Genomic DNA, 20,141 nt, shown 5'->3' on the forward strand with positions numbered 1-20,141 from the left:
GGTCTCTCCAGAGATGTTTGATCGGGTTCAAGTCTGGGCTCTGGCTGGGCCCCTCAAGGACATTGAGATCCGCAGCCACTCCTGCATTGTCTTGGCTGTGTGCGTAGGGTCATTATCCTCTCTGAGCAAGGCCCTTCTCCCCCGATTGCGCAGTTTAGCCAAGGTACCAGTTCTAGAAAGTGTCTTGGTGGTTCCAAACTTCTTCCATTTAAGAATAAAAAAGACCACTGTGTTCTTGGGGACCTTCAATGCTGCAGACATTTTTTGGTACCCTTCCCCAGATCTGTGACTCCACACAACCGTCTTTGAGCCCTCTTTCTTGGACCTCATGGATTGGTATTTGCTCTGACATGCACTGTCAACTGTGGTGACCTTATATAGACAGGTGTGTGTCTTTCCAAATCATGTCCAATCAATTGAATTTACCACAGGTGGACTCCAATCAAGTTGTAGAAGCATCTTAAGGATGATCAATGTAAACAGGATGCACCTGAGCTCAATTTCGAGTCTCAGTTCTGTTATTTTTTTTAAATGAGCAAACATTTCTAAAAAACGTTTTTCACTTTGTCATTATGGGGTATTGTGTGTAGATTGATGAGGAAAATGTTTTATTTAATACATTTCACAATAATGCTGTAATGTAAAATGTGGAAAAACGGGTCTGAATACTTTCCAAATGCACTGTACACTGTAAAAGATCTGTGCAGATATTTGGCTCTCTTTTCATTCAAAATCTCTGGTTCTGGTTATAGATCGCATGTACACGAACCCTAGAGATGTATAGAGGGCACACTTGCCACTAGATGGGAAAGCCCTTTACGGGGTTTTGCTATCAAAGAAGCAATCAATGGGATATGAAGCTGAAAGTAACGCACACGTTAGTTGACAAAGTATGTTATAATGTGTGTGTGTCCAGTGGGACAGTGAGTGAGTGCCTGTGTGTGTGTGTGTGTGTGTGTGTGTGTGTGTCCAGTGGGACAGTGAGTGAGTGACTGTGTGTGTCCAGTGGGACAGTGAGTGAGTGCCTGTGTGTGTGTGTGTGTGTGTGTCCAGTGGGACAGTGAGTGAGTGAGTGTGTGTGTGTGCCTGTGTGTGTCCAGTGGGACAGTGAGTGAGTGCCTGTGTGTGTGTGTGTGTGTGTGTGTGTGCGTTCCAGTGGGACAGTGAGTGAGTGCCTGTGTGTGTGTGTGTGTCCAGTGGGACAGTGAGTGAGTGCCTGTGTGTGTGTGTGTGTCCAGTGGGACAGTGAGTGAGTGCCTGTGTGTGTGGTGTTCCAGTGGGACAGTGAGTGAGTGCCTGTGTGTGTGTGTGTGTGTGTGTGTGTGTGTGTGTGTGTGTGTGTGTGTGTGTGTGTGTGTGTGTGTGTGTGTGTGTGTGTGTGTGTGTGTCCAGTGGGACAGTGAGTGAGTGATTTTGTGTGTGTGTGTCCAGTGGGACAGTGAGTGAGTGTCTGTGTGTGTGTGTGTGTGTGTGTGTGTGTCCAGTGGGACAGTGAGTGAGTGCCTGTGTGTGTGTGTGTGTGTGTCCAGTGGGACAGTGAGTGAGTGCCTGTGTGTGTGTGTGTGTGTGTGTCCAGTGGGACAGTGAGTGAGTGCCTGTGTGTGTGTGTGTGTGTGTGTCCAGTGGGACAGTGAGTGAGTGCCTGTGTGTGTGTGTGTGTGTGTGCTGTGTGTGTCCAGTGGGACAGTGAGTGAGTGCCTGTGTGTGTGTGTGTGTGTGTGTGTGTGTGTGTGTCCAGTGGGACAGTGAGTGAGTGCCTGTGTGTGTGTGTGTGTGTCCAGTGGGACAGTGAGTGAGTGCCTGTGTGTGTGTGTGTGTCTGTGTGTGTGTGTGTGTCCAGTGGGACAGTGAGTGAGTGCCTGTCTGTGTGTGTGTGTGTCCAGTGGGACAATGAGTGAGTGCCTGTCTGTGTGTGTGTGTGTGTCCAGTGGGACAGTGAGTGAGTGCCTGTCTGTGTGTGTGTGTGTGTCCAGTGGGACAGTGAGTGAGTGACTGTCTGTGTGTGTGTGTGTGTCCAGTGGGACAGTGAGTGAGTGCCTGTGTGTGTGTGTGTGTGTGTCCAGTGGGACAGTGAGTGAGTGCCTGTGTGTGTGTGTGTGTGTCCAGTGGGACAGTGAGTGAGTGCCTGTGTGTGTGTGTGTGTCCAGTGGGACAGTGAGTGAGTGCCTGTGTGTGTGTGTGTGTCCAGTGGGACAGTGAGTGAGTGCCTGTCTGTGTGTGTGTGTGTGTCCAGTGGGACAGTGAGTGAGTGCCTGTGTGTGTGTGTGTGTGTCCAGTGGGACAGTGAGTGAGTGCCTGTCTCTGTGTGTGTGTGTGTGTCCAGTGGGACAGTGAGTGAGTGCCTGTGTGTGTCCAGTGAGACAGTGAGTGAGTGCCTGTGTGTGTCCAGTGAGACAGTGAGTGAGTGCCTGTGTGTGTCCAGTGGGACAGTGAGTGAGTGCCTGTGTGTGTGTGTGTGTGTCCAGTGGGACAGTGAGTGAGTGCCTGTGTGTGTGTGTGTGTGTGTCCAGTGGGACAGTGAGTGAGTGCCTGTCTGTGTGTGTGTGTGTCCAGTGGGACAGTGAGTGAGTGCCTGTCTGTGTGTGTGTGTCCAGTGGGACAGTGAGTGAGTGCCTGTCTGTGTGTGTGTGTGTGTGTGTGTGTCCAGTGGGACAGTGAGTGAGTGCCTGTGTGTGTGTGTCCAGTGGGACAGTGAGTGAGTGCCTGTGTGTGTCCAGTGGGACAGTGAGTGAGTGCCTGTGTGTGTCCAGTGGGACAGTGAGTGAGTGCCTGTGTGTGTCCAGTGGGACAGTGAGTGAGTGCCTGTGTGTGTGTGTGTGTGTCCAGTGGGACAGTGAGTGAGTGCCTGTGTGTGTGTGTGTGTGTGTGTGTCCAGTGGGACAGTGAGTGAGTGCCTGTCTGTGTGTGTGTGTCCAGTGGGACAGTGAGTGAGTGCCTGTCTGTGTGTGTGTGTCCAGTGGGACAGTGAGTGAGTGCCTGTGTGTGTGTGTCCAGTGGGACAGTGAGTGAGTGCCTGTGTGTGTGTGTGTCCAGTGGGACAGTGAGTGCCTGTGTGTGTGTGTCCAGTGGGACAGTGAGTGCCTGTGTGTGTGTGTCCAGTGGGACAGTGAGTGCCTGTGTGTGTGTGTCCAGTGGGACAGTGAGTGAGTGCCTGTGTGTGTGTGTGTGTGGTGTGTGTGTGTGTGTCCAGTGGGACAGTGAGTGCCTGTGTGTGTGTGTCCAGTGGGACAGTGAGTGAGTGCCTGTGTGTGTGTGTGTGTGTGTGTGTGTGTGTGTGTGTGTGTCCAGTGGGACAGTGAGTGAGTGCCTGTCTGTGTGTGTGTGTGTGTCCAGTGGGACAGTGAGTGAGTGCCTGTCTGTGTGTGTGTGTGTCCAGTGGGACAGTGAGTGAGTGCCTGTCTGTGTGTGTGTGTGTCCAGTGGGACAGAGAGTGAGTGCCTGTCTGTGTGTGTGTGTGTCCAGTGGGACAGTGAGTGAGTGCCTGTCTGTGTGTGTGTGTGTGTGTGTGTGTGTGTGCCAGTGGGACAGTGAGTGAGTGCCTGTGTGTGTGTGTGTGTGTCCAGTGGGACAGTGAGTGAGTGCCTGTGTGTGTGTGTGTGTGTGTGTGTGTGTCCAGTGGGACAGTGAGTGAGTGACTGTGTGTGTGTGTGTGTGTGTCCAGTGGGACAGTGAGTGAGTGCCTGTGTGTGTGTGTGTGTGTGTGTGTGTGTGTGTGTCCAGTGGGACAGTGAGTGAGTGCCTGTCTGTGTGTGTGTGTGTGTGTCCAGTGGGACAGTGAGTGAGTGCCTGTCTGTGTGTGTGTGTGTGTGTCCAGTGGGACAGTGAGTGAGTGCCTGTCTGTGTGTGTGTGTGTGTCCAGTGGGACAGTGAGTGAGTGCCTGTCTGTGTGTGTGTGTGTCCAGTGGGACAGTGAGTGAGTGCCTGTGTGTGTGTGTGTGTGTGTGTGTCCAGTGGGACAGTGAGTGAGTGCCTGTGTGTGTGTGTGCTGTGTGTGTGTGTGTGTCCAGTGGGACAGTGAGTGAGTGCCTGTCTGTGTGTGTGTGTGTCCAGTGGGACAGTGAGTGAGTGCCTGTCTGTGTGTGTGTGTGTCCAGTGGGACAGTGAGTGAGTGCCTGTCTGTGTGTGTGTGTGTGTGCCAGTGGGACAGTGAGTGAGTGCCTGTGTGTGTGTGCGTGTGTCCAGTGGGACAGTGAGTGAGTGCCTGTGTGTGTGTGTCTGTGTGTGTGTGTGTCCAGTGGGACAGTGAGTGAGTGCCTGTCTGTGTGTGCCAGTGGGACAGTGAGTGAGTGCCTGTCTGTGTGTGTGTGTGTGTGTCCAGTGGGACAGTGAGTGAGTGCCTGTCTGTGTGTGTGTGTGTGTTCCAGTGGGACAGTGAGTGAGTGCCTGTCTGTGTGTGTGTGTGTGTGTGTGTGTGTCCAGTGGGACAGTGAGTGAGTGCCTGTGTGTGTGTGTGTCCAGTGGGACAGTGAGTGAGTGCCTGTGTGTGTGTGTGTCCAGTGGGACAGTGAGTGAGTGCCTGTGTGTGTGTGTGTGTGTGTGTGTGTGTGTGTGTGTCCAGTGGGACAGTGAGTGCCTGTGTGTGTGTGTTCCAGTGGGACAGTGAGTGAGTGCCTGTGTGTGTGTGTGTGTGTGTGTGTGTGTGTCCAGTGGGACAGTGAGTGAGTGCCTGTGTGTGTGTGTGTCCAGTGGGACAGTGAGTGAGTGCCTGTGTGTGTGTGTGTGTGTGTGTGTGTGTGTGTGTGTCCAGTGGGACAGTGAGTGAGTGCCTGTGTGTGTGTGTGTGTGTGTGTGTGTGTGTGTGTGTGTGTGTGTGTGTGTGTGTGTGTGTGTGTGTGTGTGTGTGTGTGTGTCCAGTGGGACAGTGAGTGAGTGCCTGTCTGTGTGTGTGTGTGTGTCCAGTGGGACAGTGAGTGAGTGCCTGTCTGTGTGTGTGTGTGTGTGTCCAGTGGGACAGTGAGTAAGTGCCTGTCTGTGTGTGTGTGTGTGTCCAGTGGGACAGTGAGTGAGTGCCTGTCTGTGTGTGTGTGTGTGTGCCAGTGGGACAGTGAGTAAGTGCCTGTCTGTGTGTGTGTGTGTGTGTCCAGTGGGACAGTGAGTGAGTGCCTGTCTGTGTGTGTGTGTGTGTGTCCAGTGGGACAGTGAGTGAGTGCCTGTCTGTGTGTGTGTGTGTCCAGTGGGACAGTGAGTGAGTGCCTGTCTGTGTGTGTGTGTGTCCAGTGGGACAGTGAGTGAGTGCCTGTCTGTGTGTGTGTGTGTCCAGTGGGACAGTGAGTGAGTGCCTGTCTGTGTGTGTGTGTGTGTGTGTCCAGTGGGACAGTGAGTGAGTGCCTGTCTGTCTGTCTGTCTGTCTGTCTGTCTGTCGTGTCTGTCTGTCTGTCTGTCTGTCTGTCTGTCTGTCTGTGTGTCTGTCTGTCTGTCTGTCTGTCTGTCTGTCTGTCTGTCTGTCTGTCTGTCTGTCTGTGTGTGTGTGTGCCAGTGAGTGAGTGCCTGTCTGTGTGTGTGTGTGTCCAGTGGGACAGTGAGTGAGTGCCTGTCTGTGTGTGTGTGTCCAGTGGGACAGTGAGTGAGTGCCTGTCTGTCTGTGTGTCCAGTGGGACAGTGAGTGAGTGCCTGTCTGTGTGTCCAGTGGGACAGTGAGTGAGTGCCTGTCTGTCTGTGTGTGTGTGTGTGTGTGTGTGTGTGTCGGTCTGTGTGTTTTTGTGTGTGTTTCCAGTGGGCCAGTGTGTGCCTGTCTGTGTGTGTGTCCCCAGTGGGCCAGTGTGTGCCTGCATGTGTGTGTGAGTGTCCAGTGTGTGCCTGCGTGTGTGTGTCCAGTTGGCCAGTGTGTGCCTGTGTGTGTCCAGTGGGCCAGTGTGTACCTGTCGGTCTGTGTCTCTGTGTGTGTGTGTGTGTGTGTGTCCGTCCATCCAGTGGGCTAGTGTGTGCCTCTGTGTGTGTGTGTGTGTGTGTGTGTGTGTGTGTGTGTGTGTGTGTGTGTGTGTGACCAGCATGATCACCCAATTTAAAAAATGTACTTGTTAATTTACTCCATTACTCATAAAAGTAATCTGATTACGTAATGAGTTACCCAACACTGGGCAAAATATCCTGCTCATTCTCTACCTAACATATTGTTCTTCAGAGGTACACTTACTAATCATCTACACTTCTACAATTCAGTGTGCTGCTGACAAAGGAGCTTGGTCTGAATCACATCAGCATTAAAAAGATCCTGTCCTGAAATGTATTTCATCACTTCAGTTACATACTCCAAGCACTAAACATCCTTTTGAAGTTTATTTGACCGAGTGGCTATGGTGCAGAGATACAGTATCAATCACTTTTTTTTAAACTAATTATACAGCGCTGTAATACAGAGAGAGAAAAGGACAAAAAGGAGGGTTCTCACCAGATTTATCTCCAGGGTGGGGCCCAAAACTGTGGGGCTCAGCAGGACCGGGCCTCCTGGGTGGGGGGGGGCCCATAGGCCCGAGGGGAAAGGCTCCGGGCAGGGGTCTCCTGTAGGGAAGGCCTGGGTCTGGATACATATACCCTTTATGAGCAGAGAGAGAGAGCACCGTTTCATCAGCCTTATTCAGACCAGCTGCGCTGAGGATGGGGATCAGAACAGAAATGTCCAAATCAAAACAACCAGTGTGCTGTCCAAAGGGGACTGGAGCCAAAAGCAGAAGCCTCTTTGCAGGTCACAACAAAAAGAAACAAGCATAAAATCATGATGCATTTACTTAGTACACAACAAAACAGTGACAGTAGTAGAATGGGTATGATGGAATTGTCGCTGATTAATCAAAATACAGTGATGCCACACGCTAAATCGCTCCCCCATGATAACTGAACTAAATGGTTAAAAAGTTCCTAGTTCCAGGGCCTCCTGAGTGGCGCAGCGGTCTAAGACACTGCATCGCAGTGCAAGCTGTGCCACAGAGATCCTGGTTCGAGTCGACACAAACCAGTGGCGGCTCAGGCTCCTCAATACATTAGTGAGGTTGGGCAATGAGGCCTGGCTCGCAGATGGCGTTCCAATTCATCCCAAAGGTGTTCAATGGGGTTGAGGTCAGGGCTTTGTGCAGGCCAGTCAAGTACTTCCACACCGATCTCGACAAACCATTGTGCACAGGGGCATTGTCATGCTGAAACAGGAAAGGGCCTTCCCCAAACTGTTGCCACAAAGTTGGAAACACAGAATCATCTAGAATGTCATTGTATGCTGTAGCGTTAAGATTTCCCTTCACTTGAACTAAGGGGCCTAGCCCGAACCATGAAAAACAGCCATAGACCATTATTCCTCCTCCACCAAACTTTGCAGTTGGCACTATGCAGTCGGGCAGGTAGCATTGTAAAAAAAACATTTCATGAAGCTCCCAACAAACAGTTCTTGTGCTGAAGTTCCTTCCAGAGGCTGTTTGGAAAATCGGTGTTGCAACAGAGGACAGACAGTTTTTACACACTACAGCACTTGGCGGTCCCGTTTTGTGAGCTTGTGTGGCCTACCACTTCGCGGCTGAGCCGTTGTTGCTCCTAGACGTTTTCCACTTCACAATAACAGCACTTACAGTTGAGCGGGGCAGCTCTAGCAGGGCAGAAATTTGACAAACTGACTTGTTGGAAAGGTGGCCACATTGAAAGTCATTGAGTTCTTCAGTAAGGCTAAGGCTGTGTGCTCAATTGTATACACATGTCAGCAAAGGGTGTGGCTGAAATAGCTGAATCCACTAATTTGAAGGGGTGTCCACATACTTTTGTATATATGGAGTAGTCATACACTCACTGGCCACGACTAGGTCTGCACCTCACAGACTGACAACAGTGAACCAATAAAGAGAATCTCAAACCTCTAACAGGGCCGGCTGACCACAACAGTAACCAACTGAGGGGAATTGTTTAGCTGTGAAATAATCTGACAGTCGATTAACAAATATAACTCACTCTCACCCTATAACTAATTATATGTCTCTACAACACAAAAGAAATTCCGGACATCTTTACATAGCAAAAGATGGTAAAACATACTGACGTAAATAAATAACGAACACACACCCTTTAGGGCTGATACTGAATGCAAATTTGTATTTTTCACACACAATATAGTAGACTAGAAGATTAGAATAGAATAACTGTCTGTAGTGATTGGAGGGAGGGGCTGCTGAGATCAAAGGGGGGGGGGCGATAGCGGGTGGTCATTGCTGTACCTGGAGGGGGTATAGGCGCGCCCCTGCGATCCCTCTCCCAAGTGGGAGATATCGAGCCACTGTCAGAGTGAGGACCACCACTCCGATCAGAGTCCACCCCACCAGGGGGGTCTACTAGGCCTCGGGATACTGGTTATGAGAGAGAGATGTGGGAGTGGTAGGTGAGCAAGAAAGAGAGAGAGACAGCATAATGTCAATGAGTTCATGAAGCAAGGATGACAGGACCAGAACAATACGTCATGTGCAAAGACAATGCTCCCTCTGTAGGTGATACAGCTGCACATCATTCCCCTTTTTGCTGGTGCATGCTCACCACCAAGGCAATTCAACTATAAAGATAAGCATCTCTGTAACAGATGTATCAACCTTCCAGCAAATTAAGATTCAGCATGTATTTGTATCAGTTGATTAAGAACAGATTTCAGTTTTGCTTTACTCAATAACTTAATTGACAGGATATTAAGTAATAATCAAAACTGAATTAAATAATAACCTATTTATCCTGCTTTCTTAATGGTACTTTCACCATGTCATGGCACATCAGTTTGTACTAAATAGAAAACGTAAATAGAATCCTAATTATAAACTCATGACATGCCAACGATTAGAACATGATACTCTGCGATGCTTAAAGAACACACGTCTCAAGCCATGTACATTTGGCTGCGGTGCAATGCCACATGATGCACTGAAGAGGGGGTTTGGACTGGAGAAGTCACCTCTGCCTCCCGGTCCCATTGGAGGGAAGTTTGGTGAGAGGTGTGGCGGGCCATCCATCAGGGTGGGCGGAGACAGGAAGGCTCTGTTCTCAGAGGTAGGGTGACCCAGGGGGGAGGGGCCATAGGGTGACCTTTCACCTGCAGGACAGGGAGAGACAGAAAGTTCAAATATCAGAATAATGACCTATTAAACACCTAGTCCCTAGTACACGATAGGCACTCCTGTAGATCTGAGAGGATTGGATGGATAGTAAGTAGTTCTGTTAATAACTTCATCTTGCCTTTTGGATTGTCGCCATATTGCTTTCACCTATCCAATCCTCTCAATGTAGGGAGTAGGAGCTACGGGCGAGTTGGCATTCAGCAGAGGATATGATTATAGTTAGGGTGAAAGGAGGGCTATTGTAGACTCACCTCTGAATGGAGGTCTGCCCATGTTGTCCAGAGCATAGGGGTCTTTCTCCACCAGATCTAGCTTGAACTGAGTATCAGTCAATCTGCATGGAGACACACCACAGCTGGAGAATACTTTCCACATTGCAGGGAAATACTATTTTGTAGCAACACGTCCGGTGAAACTGACTGTATTCTTTAGTACTTACTTTTGCCTGAGGTGTGCATTCTCTCTTTTAATGTCAGCCAGGTCACGGTCGGCAGCTCGTGCTGCTAGCTACAATGCAGACAACAGAGATTACAGATGAGTCGCCAAGCTGAGGAAATCCCATTTAAGCACCAATTCCACGTTTCTGCTGCTCATCAACAAAAATTTGATGTGGGTCTTGGGGGTGTGGCTTGATGTGGGTGTGTCATGTTTGTAGATTGTACCATGGCAGTTACTGTTGTATGTCCCTCTTGAGACACCGTGGCAACAGCATAGCCACTATCACTTCCTCAAAACAGTCTGAATTGATCTAAGGTCTTAGCTAGATGTAAAATTATGTGACTAAGGTGTTTGGTGCAGTATTTCTCAAGTAAAAAAAAGACATGTGTGTGGGTGTGTTATGTTCATATATATTGTACCCTGCCTGGCAAGTTACTGTTGTTTGTCCCTCTTGAGACACCGTGGCAACAACATAGCCACTATCGCTTTCTAAAAATTGTCAGAACTGATCTAAGGAGGTCTTAGTCACACAATTTTACATCTAGCTAAGGTGTTTGGTGCAGTATTTCTCAAGTAAAAATAAATAAAATAAAAACTTTAAAAAACTAGTCAGTGCACTGCAGAGTGTATGAGTACTGAGTCAGCTGCTGCTGGCTGCACTCAGGACTGATTTCAGAAAACATGTCTACAACATCATCAGCAAGCTGTCAAACTATCTTAAATAAAGCAAAAGCTTCACGCTGTTTATCAGTGCCCAAACATCACTAGCTAGCTAAGTTCCATGTAGTAGTAGCTAGCAGGCACATTGAGCAGGCAGGCCACGTTAGCTAAATCAGCTTATCAAGTCACTGGCGAGTGCCGTTTTTTTTTTTCTACAATCCATTACCAGAGTTTGAATCTGTCTTGCAGTGTTTGCGCAAGTTTGTCTCAAAGCCTGGTAGGTTCTGCGATTGGATAGAGCGCAATCAGTGCAGATTTTTGGCGTTACCGTCTCGTGTTAGTGGGCATGGTTGCAATCCAAACCCAGCCCTTATGTAAATTGTGATGACCTCAGTTAAACAAATCTCACAAAACTCAGTTTTGCAATATACTGACCTTATGACCAAAATTATCCTACTTACGCTTTAGTCAATTTTGGCACTGGAATAAACATTTCTAATATCGATGCCACATAGGCTGTTTTCAACCAGAAATGCATTCAGTTGCTCTTTAACATGACTATGAGCTGAGGTGTGCTCCATGGTAGTAACATACATACACACACTATGTACTTACCCAGTTATTGTGTGCCTTCTTTTCCTGGGAGGTTATCTGAAAAATGGAGGGAGAATGGACATTTGTTATTGGCCATACATCAGATAATTGCATGTGGTTTATGTTTCCCCCCCCTCTTCCAGTCTCTTATGACATGCTGTCAGATCTCCCACCTGGATCTTGTAGGCCTGGTTGGTCTTCTCCAGCTCATCCTCCAGGTCTTGTGCTCTTTGCCTTTGTGTGGAAACAAAACAGCACCTTGATGCAAGCACTCGCAATACAAAACGCCATGCGAAAATGTGCAACTCTATATTTCACAAAATGAATTAGATGTATTCGATTGACAGCAAGTGTACTGAAAGTATACCTTTAAATTTCAGGCCTGTATGAAAACACCGTAAACAAGAGATTTGCAGGGTAGGTTTGGAGACAGGTGATATCTGGAGTCAGGGATGGTTTATTTGTGTGTGTGTGTGTGTGTGTGTGTGTGTGTATGTCCAGTAGCCGACCTGTAGCTGCTGAGCTCCTCCACGGCCAGGCTGATACTCCTGTCAGCCTTGGTCAGCTTCTCCTCCTTCTGCAGACGCTCCCTCTCCTCCACCGTCAGCATCCTGACACCAGGGAGAACACCCATTATATGTATACCACAGAGTGGAACAGCCATGATCAGACAAACATTACCAGGCCATGTGTGGTCCAGTGCATCTCAGTTGGTAGAGCATGGCGCATGCAATGCCACAGATCGTGGGTTCGATTCCCATTGGACCCTTACATAAAAAAGGTATGCACGCATGACTAAGTTGCTTTGCATAAGTGTCTGCTAAATTACATATATTATTATATTACCAGGCATGCAGCAGTTCAATAGTCCCACTTATTGAATTTAGTTATTATGAAGTCTAACCAAACTTTCATAAATCAGCCATTATAAATGCTTATAAATCCTTCATACATTTTTTGTTGTTGTTGTTATGATCAGCCTGTATAAAATTACATAATGTTCACGGATGAAGCTGTGCATTTGGGTCAGCCTTAGAGTGGCTCCTGTACAGTACCTGTGTAGTTTGAGCTCATTCTCCTGGTACATCTCCGTCATGATCTGCAGTTTCTGTTGTAGTTTCTGCACCTGGCCGGTGTACTTCTCACTCTCGGTCTGCAGAGAGTCCTTCTCATTCTCAAGTTTCTTAATCCCCTCTGCAACCCAAGAGTCAACCTGGTGTTAAAAACTAGACATGGTTTTCATTAAATGTCAGAGGTTTACAGCAGTTTAGGCCGGTTTCCCGGGCACTGACACATGTCCTTTTTAGTCCAGGAGGACAAGGCTTAATAAGGCTAAAACCCTTTGTGTCTGTTGTATCATGAAAACAGCAACTGAAGCTCATTTCAATATAAACCTACAGACATTTTATGTACATTATAAAATTAACTTAGTTATATTCTTGTTTTGTTCTCCGCCGTGATAAGTTACTACTGAACAGCATAATACTCTGCTTACCTTGGAGATCCTCCATGGCCTTGACTTCATCTGCTAGCTTGGCAAACACCCTGTCCTTGTCTTCATCCACCGACTTCAAGTCTGCATTCATCTAAGAAGAAAAAAAAACAAGTCTCATTTTCCATCTATTGCTGACAAGAGTTTTGTTTGTAAAACAGAATTGAATTTAAGTGAAGACATACCTTGGCTGCATGAATGAGTTTCTGTATTCTTTGTCGTTGATGGTTATCTGTGTATAAAAAAAAAGAAACAAAAAAGTTTAAATCTGGGAAGACACAGATATCCCACTTCCTCAATATCCTGACACAAATGTTTTTTTTTAAATCCCATCGATGATGATAATAATACGAAAAGACAGTGAGCGAAAGCCAGTTGATCATACTTACTGGCGGTTATAGCCTTATCTACCAGAACCTCACCTGGCCCCTCTCCACTTTCCACCCCTCGTGTCCCATATCTCTCCTCTCCGTTGGCTCCGTCCTCCAGCACTGCGTCCCAGTCCTTTATCTTCAACAGGCAGTCTGTCAGGGACTAATGGAGAGAGAGAGAGAGCGACAAGGCTTTACCATTCAAATAACTATAGTTTTTCCCCCAAGGAAACTTATTTTGTTGAGTGGTACATACAACAAAACACAGTATATACCATTTATAATAATTAACAGGCAATAGAGGATTAGCATTTTGACCATCGCCTCAAACAGGTTGCGCCACTTAGGGTGTTAACTAACTAATTGTTAGTTGACACTAGGGCTGTGGTGGTCACAACATTTCATCAGCCGGTGATTGTCAAGCAAATAAACTGTCGGTCTCACGGTAATTGACCGTTAATTAATATAAACACATTTAGCATCTCCTGGCTTCCACACATTTTTTATTTATTTAACTAGGCAACTCAGTTAAGAACAAATTCTTATTTACAATGACGGCCTAGGAACAGTGGGTTAACTGCCTTGCTCAGGGGCAGAACGACAGATTTTTACCTTGTCAGCTCAGGGATTCGATCTAGCAACCTTTCGGTTACTAATCCAATGCTCTAACCACCTGCCGTCTACAAGCCATTTTAAAAAGTCTAATAAATCCATGTAATATAGCCTACACCTTCACAATAAATCCATTATTTATTGTAGACAGGTCTAAAGAAGCATGATATGAAGAAAATGTTGTCTATTTCAGAAGAAAATATACTCAGATGTCCTTATGTTAGGTCCTGATGTGGCTGTGCCAAATGGCTGTGGGCTACACTAGTTAATTTAGCAGACAAGATTTGCTTATAATTCCCTGGCATTACTTTATATTATAGTTTGAAGAATACAACTGAACAAAGCTGAATAAATATAAATATTTCTCCAAATGAGTTGAGGGAGTGCACACATGCGGCTATATGCTTAATTTAGAGTTATTAATGTAACTTAAGTTATACAAATGTTGGGCTATATGTTTTGATTTGAAAAAAGTCGCTTGAAAGGCATGAGCTCTGCTTTGTTTGTTTTGCGCAGGCTGTACACACAAATAGTCTCATTCACAATTTGACAAGCACTTGATCATTCCTCAAATTTCATGGCCGCAACCCCTTTGCGGCCGTAATGCGACCCCAAAAAATCCATGCCTTTTGCGGCCAGAGTGCTGCGTTGTGCCCTTCTCCTGGTGTGTGCTGTGCAATCCGAAGCGTCTCTCACTCACACCGCTTTCCGTCACGTGATCGTAAAAAAAAAAAAAATTATATATATATATATATATATAAATCATTTTTTTGAAATTATTATTATTATTTTTTTTTAAATCGGTCTTTCTCACAGGCTACAAGTTAAGACAGAATCATCAGGGACGCAACAGCGCACGTCCTTATCCAATTTCGAGGTGCGTATTGAAGATATTTTTTTGTCAGCCAACAAGATGTGTTGGCCTAACAAACAACAAAAGCACTAGCCTATGTCAATCTACTATCCCCCACAACACAAAAGTCGACCTATTCTACTCTGTGCGAGAAATAAATATTCCAAACAGTCTGGGAGAGTTGTGGGATGCGATAGATCCCAAATGATTCGGCTATTTCTTCACATTATAAGCACAGCAATGCGCACATGGTAGTGGGCTATAGGTGCGAATGTTTCAAAACACCATTATCAAAAGTGACAGTAAATGCAATTATGCATGTAATGCTTTTATTATAAAGGTGCATTTTTATGGTGAAAATGATCTTCCCCAATCTTGAAACTCACTCGCTGCTTATATATGCCAGTTAGGGTCTACACCCCTTGTAAAGCAGATCAATGTGCTTAATTTTAAGAAGTTATTTGGCCACTTCAGTTGTGATACAAACCTTAAAACATATAGGCCTATGGGCTAGGCTACATGAGGTGTGTGACTATGATTCGAACAAGTCGCAAAAAAGGCATTGTTTCTGATGATGGGCATCATTCACAAATGATAATATATTATTCACAAGTGATAGGCTAATATTGTCACCCATCAGACTATTCTTGATTTAATCTTGTCTTTACATATACTAAATAAAATATGTGTGACATTTGTTTTGATTTCGAATGGCCCATTATCATGCACCTGCAAACGGAGGATGCTTTTCCCCGTGGTTTATTTTCATGCCAGCCAGGTAGGCTATACTCCTGTTGTAAATATAAGCAATGTGCTTAACATTCAGAAAGTTGAGAAATAAATATAGTAGGCCTAGCCTATAGAAAGCTGATGGGATCCTCCTCTTTTTATTAGCGGCCATCACTCTGTTTTTTGCATAGCCTATAGAAATGTTGCGCAACATGAGCTCCTACGAAGTGCTTGATTCGATTTTCGAAGACATTTACATTCATGTCAGAGTGATTAGAGGGACAATAGAGAACTGAGTACCAGGCAGTTAGCAAGTTTGGTAGGCTACTAATGACCAGCAGCAGCATCAGACCTTGGAGAAGCTTAATTACCGTGACTAAACAGTCATCTGAAATTTGACTGCCTTCATGACTGCCGGTGTGTCGGTAATATGGTCACCACCGCAACAGTCCTAGTTGACACCCTCAGTAATCTTCAAAGTGTGTGGTGATTGGTTTTTCCCAGTACAGGGAAGTACAGGGAAGAATATGCAAAAGTTTGTTATAGGCACACACTTAGCTGCATGTGGTTTTTGCCAGTGCAGTAATATGAATGCAAACCTTGATGCTCTCGTCTTTGGTGGCAGCATCCTGCACCATTCCAGTGTAGGAGCTCTCACACATCCTCATCTCCTCCTCCAGTTCACTCATCCGCTCCCCCCAGCCCTCTGCTTCCTGGGCCAGCTGTGGGAAGAGGGGGAGAGGGTGAGGACCCCACCAGAATATAGGACACTTTCCGCTTTCTCTTCAGCACAACCCATGCAGGTTATTTGTATAAACGGCAACCAAGCCTGATATGGAACTGGAGTATAAAACACTATTAGTGACAGAGCCATACTTTCAGATATCAATGGCTCTGATTCGTGGGTACTGTTTAGCTGTAAATGGACATCTTATATGTCAGGTTACATACCTGTGCATTTTTCTCCTGGAGCAAGGCCTTCTCTTCTTTTGCTGCCTCCAGATTATTCTGATTCCTCTCACTGTTCATGTCATATATTTTCAGGGTTGTCTGTGCCTGAAAATAGAGCAAAATGTGTTACATCTATCCTGGCTCTAAGTGTGTGGACATGACTAACATGCCGAACAGGAAGAAATGACAATTAACATGTTGTTCATGATATATAACACTAATGCGGACATGTGTCAGCATCATACTTTACCTGCTCTGTCTGGGACTTGAGGTCGCTGGTTTCTTCTTCTACAGTTTTCAAGGTTTCCTGCATATCTGCAATCTGTAAAATCACGCAAATCACCACATCTTAAAAATAAATGAACTGTGAAATATGAGAGCAAAGAGTGAAACTGAAAAAATAAAAGATGTCAATGCATAAACATCAAAACGCAGGATAAGGTGAAAAAAATATCCAGTCTGAAGTCAAACTCACCGTCTTCTCCTGCTGCAACCTCCTCGCTCTCTGGATATTTAGGTCCTCCTTTAACTTTTCTATATCATCTCCAAGCTGTGTATTTGACTGTTTCAGCCTCTGGAACATCACCTGAAGAGGAGACCATTATAGGTTTACTTGAAAGTCACACGCTTACCAAGTCCTTTTATACCATTTGCCAGTGTATTTAGAGGTGAAATATTAGAATGTTTATTCAGTATTGAGAACAATCATACTGTGTAATTTGTGTGCCTTACCTCCAGATTCTCCCTCTCTGCGGCCTGAGCCAAAACGCCACTATTCCGCAGGGCACATTCCAGTTTTTCATACTAAAAAAGGTACATAAATAAACATAAACAAACAGTAGCAAAGGCATTCATAACACACAGGTCTATCCAAAACATGTAATTTCCGAGGGCATTGAATTGAATAGTTTGCGAATCCAGTCAGACACACATACTGCATTCTTTGACATAGGACTCACTTTTTGTTGAACCTCACTCAAAGTCTTAAGTACTTTGCACTTTTCATCTAATAGTTGAGCCACCTTCAGGCCCATCCGCCTCTCTTTGCCAGAATATAGTCTGCTCTTTATCTGGAAACAAAAACAATTTTGTGAGCTTGGTCACTCCCCGATCAAAAGAAAGAATGCTGTTGTTCATCTTTATACTTGCATGCTGGTATAAATATCAGACAGTCAACTTACACATTGGTAGAACCTGCAGGTGAACAATAGGAGGGTGCCCAACCCCAGTAATGCAGTGACGATGACAGCTTCCCATGGTAGTCCATACAGGTCAGGACCTGGCCTTACATCATCAGGAAGGGATGACACAACCTGGGTAGAAAATCAGATAAATTACTTACAATAAAAAAAAACTTGCTATAGTATTTTCATTCAGGTTTCAGGCCCTGGATTGTGGGTATGTGACAGTCAAAATGCAAACGTCCAACTTCCTCTAAACACAGACACACAGCTAGTTGTTGTGAGTGATTGAAAAGTAAAGCGATTGTCATTGCAACAAGGAGCCACAACAAGCTCGCATAAAACACCATTGTCTACTCCAAGCTTAGGACTCTGGGTCTGAACACTTCCCTCTGCAACTGGATCCTGGACTTCCTGACGGGCCGACCGCAGGTGGTGAGGGTAGGCAACATTACCTCCGCCACGCTGACCCTCAACACAGGGTTGTGTGCTTAGTCCCCTCCTGTACTCGCTGTTCAACCACAAAATGAGTGGCCACGCACTACTCCAACACAATCATCAAGTTTGCTGACAACACAACGGTGGTAGGCCGGATCATCGACAACGATGAGTCACCCTACAGGGAGGCAATCAGTGACCTGGCAGTGTGGCGCCAGAACAACAACCTATCCCTCAACGTCAGTAAGACCAAGGAGCCGATCGTGGACTACAGGAAACAGGAGGGTGAGCACGCCCCCATCCACAGCGACAGGGAGGCAGTGGAGCAGTTCGAGAGCTTCAAGTTCCTTGGTGTCCAAATCACTAAAGACTTAATATGGTCCAAACACAAGCACACAGTCATGAAGAAGGTGCAATAGCATGGGCCCTCAAAAATCCTCAAAAAGTTCTACAGCTGTACCATTGAGAGCATTTTGACTGGCTGCATCACTGCCTGGTATGGCAATAGCACCGCCCTCGATTGCATGGCACACAGAGGGTGGTGCGGACAGCCCAGTACTTCACTGGGGCAGAGCTCCCTGTCATCTATATCAGGCGGTGTGGTAGGAAGGCCCGGAAAATCATTGAAGACTCCAACATCCCAAGCCATAGACTATTCTCTCTGCTTCTGCACAGCAAGTGATACCAGTGAATCAAGTCTGGCACCAATAGCCTCTTGAACAGCTTCTATCCCCAAGCAATAAGACTCATAAATAGCTACTACTCTGTTTATCTTATATCCTGATGCCTAGACACCTTACCCGTATACATATCTACCGCCATCACTCCACTATCTCTGCACATTGTAAATACTGTATTGTAACTGACCTTGTATACAGTATGTTTACTTATTGTGTTTGTCATATTTCTTGGGTGTTTATTTGTATAACATTGTTATTGATTATTGCACTGTTGGGTTTTGAGTTTGCAAGAACTGTATTTCACTGTACATGTGACATTAAAACCTCAAATTTGAAACTAACTAGCCAGCTATCTAGCTACTTAGGGTGTTTTCACACTTGGTCCATTTCAGGCAATTTTTGTGAACTCAGTGCGGTTGGCTTATTTTTTTGTTTTGAGATCGGTTTGCATGAATTCTGCGGTAATGTGAACAGAAAGCTTCCCAGGTTCGCTTGTCAGTATTCCCGCACCACACACACTATTTAGGCATTTCTGCGCATCCTTGACAATCGTCAATCAATATCTAAAAACAGCACGTTTTTCCCCGCGAATCTCCACATCATCTTCTCTGTTTTTGTTGCACCAATGTGAGGGTTTATGGTAGAGGGACAGGTGTTGCAGTAGTCTAGTGTGTGGTGCAGGAATAATTACAAGCGAACCTGGGGAGTTTTGTGTTCACATTACCCTGAAAAGGGAACCGTACCTCTGAATTCAAGTGAACCGAACTCAGACCACCTCTCGAGAGGGTATCGGTTCGCTTCGGGGGCTCTTTTGAGGGTCTGAGTTCTTTTGGCGTGTTCACACTGCAACCAAAAAAATTAAGCGACCCGCACTGAGTTCACATAAATTGACTGAAAGGGACAAAGTCAAGTGTGAACACACTTACATTAGGATACAACAGATAGCTAATGTTAGTTACCTGGCTAAATTAGCTAACATGTCATTAGTTTACGTTACATTATCTTACCAGGAAACAGTGTTCTCGTGGACAGCAAGACAAGACACTAGCTAGCTAGTTAACTAAACAATGTAGATAAGCCATATTTGACAGTCCTACACAATGAATCATTGAATTCACACAAATTACAAAGTTGGGTTACTTTAGCTAGCTACACCATTTGATGTTTTTAGCATTGACTAGTCCAAGCTAGCTATCTAGCATGCTAACTGGATTTGACACTCACATCTCTCACTTTCTCCACGGCTAGAGTGTAATAGGTCCTTGCTGTCATTTTAAAATCAGCCAATTGGGTAGCAACTGCCTCACCACTTGTTTGATCTTCCATTTGTCGAATATTTCATTGAAATATTATTTCCATGATTATATTAACATTAAAAAAACGAATGCCAAGCTGTCATCCTGAAGTATCAGTGGCAACATGAAACTAGAGAGTTGGGACACGTATGACGCTGAAACGTGCGCAGGTTGATGCTATTTTATGCACCCAGAACTCGCTAAAACGACTCACTTTCGTTTATATTGTCCTAAAACGAATATTGGTTGATTTGTATAATTCTAATCCTACACAATAATGTGTTTTATTTGACTTTTCACTCAAAGGGAGTATTAGTAAATGTTACAACGCCCCCACTTCCTGCTTTAATGTTGAGTTGGTATATTCTCAACGTCACCAATTGTAGAACTATCCATGCTGTCTTGCATCATTAGGACACCCCTACCCCATGATGTTGTCATTTAAAATGGTTGAAGTTACAGTTAGGTTAGAGTTGAGGTTAAGGTTGGGGTTAATATTTAGTCTAGGGAAGTCCAAAGGATTCCAAATAGCCCAAAATCTGTCCACGAAAATAATCCACGAAGTGAGGAATTTTTGTATGGAGGTCAATGAGAGTGTCTAATTTGGTGAACAACAAAATCGAATTGCTAATTTGCTATGTGAGTCTTATTTGATCGAATATAAGTTTCGTAATGGTTAGTTTGTTACAAATGCACTGTTATAAGTGAAGGCACGTGGCATCTTTGAAAAAAATACTTTATATCGGAAGTTGTCATACAGATAGAGGACCCATCAA

The 20,141-nt window shown here is 45.5% G+C and overlaps 1 protein-coding gene across 6 annotated transcripts in view; it reads right to left on the reverse strand.

Moving 5' to 3' along the window:
- Positions 1-20,141, reverse strand: part of LOC106601134 (melanoma inhibitory activity protein 2) — a 30,951-nt gene that overhangs the window by 2,667 nt on the left and 8,143 nt on the right. For 2 of the 6 annotated variants that reach the window (XM_045717335.1, XM_045717339.1), the window contains 19 exons: positions 16,953-17,084; positions 16,731-16,841; positions 16,504-16,575; positions 16,247-16,357; positions 16,022-16,093; positions 15,772-15,876; positions 15,420-15,542; positions 12,678-12,789; positions 12,441-12,487; positions 12,259-12,349; positions 11,819-11,957; positions 11,273-11,374; positions 10,937-10,997; positions 10,785-10,820; positions 9,511-9,578; positions 9,323-9,405; positions 8,909-9,046; positions 8,190-8,318; positions 6,389-6,532 (listed from right to left, as the gene is read on the reverse strand). In XM_045717335.1, the coding sequence (XP_045573291.1) occupies positions 6,389-6,532; positions 8,190-8,318; positions 8,909-9,046; positions 9,323-9,405; positions 9,511-9,578; positions 10,785-10,820; positions 10,937-10,997; positions 11,273-11,374; positions 11,819-11,957; positions 12,259-12,349; positions 12,441-12,487; positions 12,678-12,789; positions 15,420-15,542; positions 15,772-15,876; positions 16,022-16,093; positions 16,247-16,357; positions 16,504-16,575; positions 16,731-16,841; positions 16,953-17,084 (1,876 nt within the window). Of the gene's footprint in view, positions 1-6,388; positions 6,533-8,189; positions 8,319-8,908; positions 9,047-9,322; positions 9,406-9,510; positions 9,579-10,784; positions 10,821-10,936; positions 10,998-11,272; positions 11,375-11,818; positions 11,958-12,258; positions 12,350-12,440; positions 12,488-12,677; positions 12,790-15,419; positions 15,543-15,771; positions 15,877-16,021; positions 16,094-16,246; positions 16,358-16,503; positions 16,576-16,730; positions 16,842-16,952; positions 17,085-19,294; positions 19,709-20,141 lie in introns of those variants that run through there. The other 4 variants (XR_006769675.1, XM_014193094.2, XM_014193109.2 and 1 more) reach the window with 4 other exon arrangements.

The sequence above is a fragment of the Salmo salar genome, chromosome ssa01 (genome assembly GCF_905237065.1).
Source record: "Salmo salar chromosome ssa01, Ssal_v3.1, whole genome shotgun sequence".
NCBI classification, from domain to species: domain Eukaryota; kingdom Metazoa; phylum Chordata; class Actinopteri; order Salmoniformes; family Salmonidae; genus Salmo; species Salmo salar.